Source organism: Orycteropus afer, unplaced genomic scaffold (assembly GCF_000298275.1).
Source record: "Orycteropus afer afer isolate SDZICR_OR568_19922 unplaced genomic scaffold, OryAfe1.0 scaffold00718, whole genome shotgun sequence".
NCBI lineage: Eukaryota > Metazoa > Chordata > Mammalia > Tubulidentata > Orycteropodidae > Orycteropus > Orycteropus afer.
The window spans coordinates 907,181-917,640 of record NW_006922305.1 but is presented as its reverse complement, the minus strand read 5'-3'; the positions used below and the strand labels follow the sequence as shown (position 1 = coordinate 917,640).

The 10,460-nt window shown below is 43.3% G+C and overlaps 1 protein-coding gene across 1 annotated transcript in view; it reads left to right on the top strand.

Annotated features, from left to right (window-relative positions):
* The first annotated feature begins 4,865 nt into the window (after window positions 1–4,865).
* Window positions 4,866–10,460, top strand: part of LOC103211301 (zinc finger protein 614-like) — an 11,293-nt gene continuing 5,698 nt past the window's right edge. Inside the window, 1 exon segment of the mRNA XM_042783189.1 lies at window positions 4,866–4,880. Within this exon segment, the coding sequence (XP_042639123.1) occupies window positions 4,866–4,880 (15 nt within the window).

The window sequence follows — 10,460 nt, the reverse complement described above, 5'->3', positions numbered from 1 at the left end:
TGTGGTAGTTAAGTAGTGTGTCAAGTTGGCTGGGCCTGGTTGAGTGACTGGGCAGCTGGATGTAGTTATTCCCCATGGTGAGACTGTTAATCAGTTCCATGGTGAGATCTCCTTGAGCAGCTGAGTAGCTGCCTTAGGGATGTGGTCTGCTTCTGATGTATAAGAAGACAATTTGGGGAAAGGTTTCAGAGCTTTTTTGCACGCTTGGACCCTGCATGTAGCCGAGTCTTCATTCAGCAGCCAGCCATGATTGCCTGCTGATCTTGGGACTATTTCTGGACTTGAGCTAGTGGCCTGCCATGTTGCTTAATGATCTTGTGACTGTGCCATTTATTTTGTCGACCTTGGGTTTGTCAGCTTTAGTGGGCCTGGAGCAAGAGGCAGAGCTGAAGCCCAGGGTCGAGGGGCCTTCACCCAGCCGCTAGAGCCTGGAACTTTGAACTCAGACTTCTAACCTCTAAAACTGTAAGAGAATAATAAAACCTTGTTTGTCAAAGCCACTAATTTGTGGTATTTTCTGTTAGAGCAGCACTAGATGCCCAAAACACAGTCCCTGTTTATATGCTGAGGTGCCGTGAATTGGTGCATATGGCTTTTCAAACCATGGTCTTTGGGACTCCCACGCAAGACTGGGTGAGACTATGCAGATATGAAGTGCTTATTGGCCCACTAAGGGGATTGGATAGCTTGCTAGTAATGTAACTACGGTACATGGTGCCCTTTTGGATGTGGGACCATGGAAATAAGGTGTATGGAACCCTAATGTGGGAATTGGTCAGTTTTGTCATTTTCCTAGGCTTAAATTGAGCCCCCCTCCCACCCCACCCCCAAGATAGAAGGAGGGGAATCTTACTATCATCAAGACAGAGAAGACCCAAGTGTGGAGCACAACCTTAGAGCCGAGATCCCTGTGCTGGGACCACAACAGAGAGACAGCCAGAGAGAAGCATGCCTTTGGGCACTGCAGAGGGGAGGCTGTCCTGATGGAAGAATTGTATCCTGGGCTTGTATCATGAGCATACCTGAACCTGAATTAAAACCTATTGCTTCCCTAATAAACCCCATGAATATTGTCTGTGAGTTCTGTGTGGCCATTGCAATGAAGTATCACACCCAGCAGAGTGAGTGTGTGGGAGAGACAGTTGCTGTCAGAATTGGTATAAAGGTTGGAGGTGGTGCTATGTTGGACTTCTGACTTATAGGAGTCAGTCTTGGGCTCCTGCTGCTGCTAATTCTCCACCTTGTAAGGTTAGAGGAAGCCAGAGGATGCTGCCCCCATGCTCTTTTTTTTTTTTTTTTTTTTAAATAAAAGACATGTTTATTAAATTTTAAACATAATATGCAGCATTTTGTGGAGAGGAGTGGAAAGTGTTTCAGAAAGTAAAAACTTGTCATCATCTCTTCTTAGGAAGCCAGATAGGACTTGCAGATATAGGGAGAACTTTCCCGATGTGTTTCTTTAGCTCAAGCAGGTAGGATACACCTCCGAGCTAAGTAAGGATCTGTGAGCCAGGAAGCCCCATGCTCTTTTTGCATATGCGTTTGTTTGACGTTTCATAGAAATGGAATAAAACACGTATCCGTTTGTCAATGCCTCGCTGTCATTTGGTGTCAGGTTTTTGATGTCCGTGTACATTGAAGTTCCTTTTTTTCCCAAAAATGATTTATTTAGGCATTCTTGATATATAATAAACTGCAACTATTTAGTGTTCAAATTGGTAAGTTGAATGTAGATGTCCGTGAGACCTGACCACAGTCAAGGTAGCATAGTGTCCCTCATCCTCAGAAGTTTCTTTGTGTTGCTATATCTGCCCCTGTCAGTAACTCCCTCCTCCTTACTAAACAGCCACCAATATAGATTAATTTGTATTTTTTAGGGTTTTATTAATACAGAATCATAGAGTATGTACTCTCATTTATTCTGACTTCCTTCACTCATTATTACTATTTTGGATTCATCTTTATTGTGTATGTAAGTGGATCCTTTTTTGTTTTGCTGCTGAGTAGTATTTCATTTCATCTATTGAGGATTTTTTTTTTCCTTTTGGTTTTTAATATGACAAATTACATTGACCGATTTATGATGTTAAACTAATCATACATTCCTGGTGAAATGCAAGATCATGACAGAGTATCCTTAAATTTTTTTTTTTTTTAAATTCTTGTTTGTTTTACTAATTTGTCCTTTCTAGGCTTTGCCCGTTTCATGTAAATAGTGCATTTAAAGGTTTTCTTTAAAGCTTTGAATTTGCTTAGGGCCTGTAATGGTGTCTCCTCTTTCCTTTGTAATTTACATGATTTTTTTTTCTCTTTTCTTTAAAAGACTGGTGAAAAGGTGTTAATTTTGTTGAAGTTTTTCAGATAACTATCTTTTGATTAATTGATCATCTATATCATTTTTGTCTTCTCTTTCATTGCTTTACACTGTGATCTTCATGATTTTCTCATTCTGTTTTTATATAAATCACTCTTCTTTTGCTGTTTCTCAGGTTGCTTTCCCTGCACTTCTTCAAGGCCAATTAATTCCCTTTTCAAGCACTCGTATTTAAATCTGGGTTAGGGCCCCATCGTACCCTGCATCTGTCACTGCAGAGCTGAAAATTTTGGAGGCAATAAGGACTGAAAGATTTAATTTGTGTACTTTGTCTTGCAAAGAATATTTTCTGAATATTCCCTGTAGACATTTCCTTTCAGGTTCAATCTGACTTAGAACAAATCTGTATCATCCCAAATGTTATTCCAAAAGATAAGCTTTGGGACAATTTGTGTATTTCAGTTTTAGTTTTTCATTAATATTATTTACATAATTCACGTAAGTTCAGGAAGCACTAATATATAATTTTCTTTTTGTCCTAGTTTGCTAGACTTTCCATAAAGAAGAGAACTTTATTTCTCACAATTTTGAAGACTACAAGTTCAAATCAGGGTCATGGTCATGTCAACTCCATCTGGAGGCTTTCAGAGAGAAATATTTCATACTTGTAAAATGGAACAGGAATAGCATAGTCAGAACCTGCCTAACTTCAGTGGGGGGGGGAATACAAATCAAGGACAACTCAACTCAAGACTGATCCAGTCAGACATACCTACACCTTCTAACTTTTTCACCAGTCTGCCATCAGCTGTCCCTCTCATGACACACTCTACTTTTCTTCTGCATTCGATAATCCATTGCAATGGCCACCAGAACTCATAGACCGTACTTACAATTGAGTGATTTACAATTGAGCAGAGTACATTTCACAATCAGGATAAGCATGCTGCAACCCCATGCCCTTTGTGTGCTGACCAATCCCTTCATTAAGATTCCATTCACCTTATTTTCATAGTCCCACCCAGTCATTTGGTGGGGGGTACAAGACCATAACAAGAAGGGCCATGTAAAAGTTATCCATTACGCCACCAAATCTTGAGCCAAAAATATCTCCTGAAGGCTACTTCAAACCAGCTATTACTGAGTTTAGCTTAACTAATAAAGAATGTCTGCCTTGATTGTTACAGTCCTTTAAGGTCTGTGTCTATGGGATCAAATTGACAGGAACAACTGGAAAGAGTAGATAGAAAGCTTGGGGAGCAGTGAGTTGGTGTTAATGGGGGAGGAAGAACTCAGAAAAGGAGAGTGAGAATGGTTGCACAACTTGACACGTGTAATCTGTGTCACTGAAAATTACATGTAGAGACTTGAATTGGTATATATTTTTGTGTATGTTTGCAACAACAACCACAAAAAAATGTTTTTACAAAAGCTGTTCTCAAATAATGCATGTGTGGCTATTACGGCCGTTTTCCATGGGATTCTCTTTGTGGTAACCTGGTAGCATAGTGGCTGAGGCACTTGACTGCTAACCAGAAGGCTGGCGGTTCAAAGCCACCAGCCACTCCTCGGAAGGAAGGTTGGGCAATCCTACTTCCGTAGTGATACTGCCTCGGAAACCCAAGGAGTGGTCGCTATGAGTCGGGGCCGACTCGACAGCAAACAACAACAAAGTAAAGAGAGCTAAGTTTTATTATGAGGTAGGGTATCTGGTAGAGGGAATACAACCATGTTTCAGATCATATAATTGGGAATAGGCGGACTTGGGTTCAAATTCCATATAAAGTGTGTTCCTAGGAAAGACAGTCCTTTATCCTCAGCTTCCTGATATTCAAATTACTGGAGATAACAATATACTTTGTAAAGCATAACAAGGTGAGGGGTAGCGGGAACACAAGGCAATCCCTCTGATTGTCTTCATAACACTGCTCTTCAGACTGAGATGTGTATACCTATTGGGTATAAAAAGACATGAGCACTGATGCTGTGTATCATTATTTTTCTCTTGTTCACACATGCTTTTAAAAGATACAAAATTCAAATGCTTGGAACCTTCTGTAAGTTCTCTTCCCTAAAATTAAGAGAATTCATCTACGTCTGTGACATTGTGCCATATGGGTTCTGTTTTCCTGCCTCCCCTTTTATAGCCTCATGCTTCAGCTTCACAGAAAGCATACCTTTATACACCTGGAATCTGGTTTTATTGGCCCAGGGTGTGAAAAGACCCCAATATTTCTAAACATCCCAAATAAAGGGACAGTTAGAAATACTGGAATCTTTTATTAAAAGTAAGTGTGTAGCAGCTGTGGCAACATCTGGGCCCAGGAGGAACGTATACTCAAAGTCAATATGCTCTTCAGTCCACAGGTCCTGGCTTTCCAGGAGCAAGACACATCAAGTGAAGGAGAGGGGAGGAGGTTCCAGGGCTTGGAGATCATCATTTCTCTAGGCAACTTTAACTGGCCACCAAGATTTCTAACTACAAGGACTTCGTGAAAAAGACAGAAAACAGAGAATTCATGTTCCTTGCTACTTCTGACCACTGAAGAAAATGATTGAGGCCCAGGTGAGTTTTGGTTTCTTGTTCATCCTTTGTTCCCTGATTTTTGTGGTGGCCTGGGGGAGAAAAAAATCACTTCTTTTTCTTTTTGGTATTATAAGAAAAGTTTAAATTAGGATCATGAGGCCAGGGGGAAACAGGTAAACTTAAGTGTCTAACTTCAAAATCAGGGTAAAGTGGATTCAGGAATATACTCTTTCTAGGGGTTATACTAATGGTGTGTCTCACATTGGAACACGATGTGTGGCTGTGTTGGGACTTGTGACTAACGTTAGCTATCAGCTGACATACAGTATCTCCAGGGGCCATCACGACCAATTAGCATGGATCGCTGCGTGATACACCTTGACTGCGGAGAGAGACCAGAGCGGTTCTCGGGGGCTGTCAGTATTTTTGTTACTTAGTTTTCAGGCATTTGTAGGATGGGTCTTCCTAAAGATGATGTAGCGGGTGGTGTCCTTATCGACAGCCTTCTGATAAATGCAAAAGCATATTTTTATGTCTGTATCTTACAGAGGGCCTCATGATTCCCTGTGGGGATGTGTCAAACAGAACTCGAGAAATCATAGCTAGGTGGCCCAGGGACCCAGCTTCATGGCAGTCATGGTTTACTCAGAAGGAAGAGCTAAACAGCCTAGGAAAATAGAGGTTTGTGACCATTCAACAGATGGTTGAAGTGGAGTTTGAGTACAGATGTGATAGGACTGAATTGAAAGTAATGTTCTCTACTAAGAATTTGGGTTGTTAGCATCTGTTTAATTTTGATTCCATCTCCAAAAGTACAGTGTCTTCCCTTTAATCAAATCCAATTCTTACCCGCTTGCTAAAACGACAAGGAGGCCACATGTTCTGACCTCCTCTAACCCTACAAGGGGAAGGCAGGATTACCAGCAGTAACCCAAGGCCTATTACTGCAAGGCCAGACATGCTGCCTCCCTCCAGCCCTTTCTCCAACCGTTCCTCCCAAATCACCCACCACCTCTCTCCTGGGTTCAGTAATTCACTGCAGTGGCCACACAGAACTCACAGATTATGGGGTTTATTAGGGAAGCACCAGGCTACAACTCAAGTTCAGGAAGAACACTCAGTCTCTTTCCCAGCCCAGCGTCCCTCAGCCAAGAGTCTCTCACAGTCTTTTTCCCAGCAGTGCTGGTCCCTCGGTGTCTCACTCAGCAATGCATGTCTCTCGCATCTCTTTCCCAGCAGCACGTGTCTCTTTCAGGGGTGCGTGTCTCTTTCAGCAGCACATCTTCCTCCACCAGCAGTAAGAGAGAGTTCTGCCTCCAGGAGGCCTCCCTTTGAGCCTGGAAGGGTGGTCAAACTAGCCAATCACAGCATCAGAACTCTAAGCACATGAGAGAGAGTGGGAACTTCCCAGAACATTGTATTGTGCCACGCCCAACAGAAATAACCCAGGTGGGCGACTTTAAAATCAGGATCTCCTCCGTAGCTAATAGCAATTCCCACCTTAGAGTTTACAAAGACTTATGGGTAGAAAAGCCACACTAAGTAATTTACTACACCGCACTGCTTTTTTTTCACATTTTTTTTTTTTAAAGTACATAGTTAACTCATAGCAAAAGATTCCTTCCTAATATAATGGTGTAGCATTAACAAAGGGAGCTCTGGTAGCATAGTGCCTAAGGGACTTGACTGCTAACCAGAAGGCTGGCGGTTCAAACCCACCAGCCACTCCTTGGAAGGAAAGTTGAGCAATCTACTTCTGTAGTGATACCACCTTAGAAACCCAAGGAGGGGTCGCTATGAGTTGAGTCCAACTCGACAGCACATAACAACAGCATTAACAAAATAAAAACCCATGCTTGGTAAAGTAGAGAGTCAGTGAACAAGGGGAGGACCCTCAGTGGTATGGATTGACTGGTGGTTGTAACAGTGGGATCAAGCATAACAACAACTGTGAGGATGGCACAGGACCAAACAGTGTTTTGTACTGTTGTGCACAGGGTCAATATGATCAGAACCAACTCGACGGCACCTACCACCAACAAAAGCGTTAACAAATCCTGTTGCCATCAAGTTGATTCCAACTCAAGGCGAGTGCATTGCACTAAGTTAGTTAATATGGCCCTTCTAGCCACGATCTTTGTAACTGCCACCAATTGACTGCTCAGAGCTATGCAAATAAGGTGCTTCTGGCTCACCAAGGGGATCGGATCATTTGCTAATAATATAAATAAAGTGCATGGCACTGTTGTGTGGTGGGACCATGTAAATAAGGTGTATGGAATCCTAACAAGGGGATTGGTCAGTTTATGCCATTCTCCTAGCTTTAAAATGAGGCATACCAGAGGTGGAATGGGAGACTTCACGACCACCAAGAAAGATGAGCCATGAGTGGAGCATACTATTTATGACCTGGGACCCCTGTGCTGAGAACCTCCTGGACCAAAGAGACAGAAAGCTGTAACACTGCCCCTTCAGGTGGTATGAAGCAGCAGCAGAGACACAGAATCAGGACACCAGCAGGATACAGTGTGGGATTCGCAGCTCAAGGGGTGAGAAACCTGAATACCTCCGGGCAGGAGGCTTGCTGGCAGGGTGGAGTGTCTCTGGGCATACATGGGCAGAGCTAATGAGCTTTGTAACATTTGCCAACCTGGCAGAGGCTGGGCCAGCACCAGGTCCCCAAGGGTCAGAGAGAGACCTGTTGCAAAAATGATGTAGAAGAGGTATCTGATGACTTTCTGCAGCCTCACAAAGGGGAGAGAGGCTCACCATCAGCAACCCAAGGCTGATTCCTATGAGACGGAAGGCAGACATGCCTCCATCCTCCAACCTTTTTTCCAATTCTCACACCAGTCATCCCTTCCATGACACCCTCCACGTCTCTGCTGGGTTCGATAATTTCTAGTAATGGCCACACTGAACTCACAGAGGCACCCCACTCCACCACCAGGCCACTAGTTCAAATCCAGGAAGCAGAGATGAGAATGAGCTAGATGCAAGATCAAGATCCAGCAGAAAACCAAAGAATTTTCACAGGATATCCATTTGTGTGTGTGTGTGTGTGTGTGTGTGTGTGTGTGTAAAGCAGGCCACACCCCTAAGGAAGCTCCTTTTTAATTTATTGGCTGCTCATTAGTAGATCTCACATTTCATGGGGGATGACCGCATCATAACTGCTTAAACCACTTAGAGTCATGGTCCAGACATGTTGACACACAACATGAACTATCACTGTGGATGTGTGGGTACTTTTATTTTTTGTATGTTTGTGAGAAAGTTGTTTTTCTTTTTTTGCACCTAAATCTGTGTACCTTATTGGTCTTTTGTGCTTTAGACATCCTTTGTATAGGTCCTTTTATTCATTTGAATTTATTAAGGACACATGATATATTACCAGAAGAACTAGATGATGCCCAGCTACCACTGTCAACCACTAAGAGGGGGATCTGTGTAGAAGATCCTGGATAAAGTGGGAGAAAAATGTGGAACAAAACTCAAAATCATTTAAGAAAAAAAGAAAGGGGGGGTGACCAGGTTTGCTGGTCTGGTAGAGCCTGGTGGAACCCCTGAGACTGTGGCCCCTAGCTACGCGTTAGGTCTGGAATTGAACCCACTCCTGTGGCTTCCAGCTAAATAAAAGACAGACATAAGAGCTGAACATTTACACTAGATAGATACACTCCTTGGTGAGATCAGTCATGGGAGAACAGAAGGGCTGTGTGTGCACAGGGGGACAGATGGAGGGGGGCAGGAGTGCATAGGAGGGAAGGACACATAGAAGAGGTGGCTATGGGGAGGAAGAGGGAGAGCTGTTGTATTGTGGGAGATTGCAGTCACTGCCATGAGACAATGTGTACATGAACTGCTGTATAGAAGATGAATTTGCTTTGTAAACTTGACCCAAGTCACAATAATTTTTTTTTTTTTTTTTTTAAGCATGTAATATCATTTCAGGATGTGGAATCTGTTCACGATTGATTTTTATTTTGGTTGTGATATCTTCTGATAATGTTGGAATATTTTATTTTTGCTGATGTCCTTAACATTTTTAAAAATGCTGCCATTGAATCAGTTTTGACTCACTGGCAAATCCAGGTATATCAGAGTATAATTGTACTCTCTAGGGTTTTCAAGGACTGTGATCTTTTGGAAGTAGATCACCATGCGTTTCTTCTGAGCTGCCTCTGGGTAGATTTGAATTGACAACCTTTCAATTAGTAGCCAAACCTGTAAACACCTGTACCTCTGTATAAATTTTGTGGGGTATGCAGTGCAGTGAATTACTCAGTATGGCTTTTCTAACTATAGTCTTTGTAACTCCCACCAGATTACTGGGTGGGACCATGCAAATAAGGTGTGTACAACTCTGATGTTGGAATTGATTAGTTTTGTCACTCTGCCAGCCTTAAAATGAGCCCTCCTAGAGGCAGAAAGGGCATCTCACTGCCATCAGGAGAGAAGAGCTGGAGGTGAAGTGGTGTGTATCCTTGGACCCGTGATCCCTGCACTGGCTCTCCTTAGCAGAGATGGCCCGGCAGAGACCCAGCTGAGAAACCAAGAGGCACGAGACAAAGCGATAGTCTTTATGACCCACAGAGCGAAAAAGCTGAGTGCCTTTGGGCAGGAGGCTTGCTGGTGTAGTGGGGTACACGTAGATATACCTATTGTGTCAGAGCTAAAAGAACTTTGTACTACTTGCCTTAGCAGGGCAGAAGCAAAGCAAAGAGGCCAAGGGCCAGAGAGGTGTGCCCGAGGGCATAGCAGAGAGACTACCTGATCAAAGAATTGTATCATGAGTGCATTCCTGAACCTGAATTGTAGCCTGTTATTTCCCTGATAAACCCATTCATTAATCATGAGTATTTTCTGTGAGTTCTGTGTGGTCATTGCAACAAATTGCAGAACCCAGTAGAGAATTGGTGAGTGCTGTGGGAGGGAGTGTTGATGTCATAATTAGTAAAAAGGTTGGAGAGTGATGGCACACCTGGCTTATAGGAGTAAGCCTTGGGCTGCTGACGATGACTCTGTTTCACCCTTGTGAGGATGGAGGAGGTCAGAGGATGCTACCTCTGTGTCCTTATTGCAGGGTGGCATCTGACCCCTTCTAACTTCACATGAGGGGAACAGGATTGAGATCAGTATGAAAGACCAAGGCTAATTTCTACCAGGCAGAGGTCAGACGTCTGTCCACTCCAACCTTTTCACCAGTTCTGAGACTAGTTGTCCCTATCACTGTACTCTTTATTTTTCAACTGGGTTCAACTCTCTCACAATTATGGGATTTATTAGAGGAGTAACATACTATAATTCAGTATCAGGAATGCTCAAGATACAATTCTTTGACCAGGACAGCCTCTCTTCAGCTGGGCCTGGAGCTAGCTTCCTCTCTGGCCCTCAGCCCCTCAGCCTGGCCTCTACCCTGCACAGATAAGTGTTACAAAGCTCTTTTAGTTCTGCTGATAAGTGACTCAGAGGCACCCAGCTTTCTCAAACTGTGAGTAGGTGAGCATACCTCCCTGAGTAAATGCCCAGAGGCCCCTGGCTCTGCCAGCCAGTCTTCTGCCTGAACGCACTCAGCTTGCTTCTTGGGCTGGAAAACCCACCAATCTGTCTTGTGCT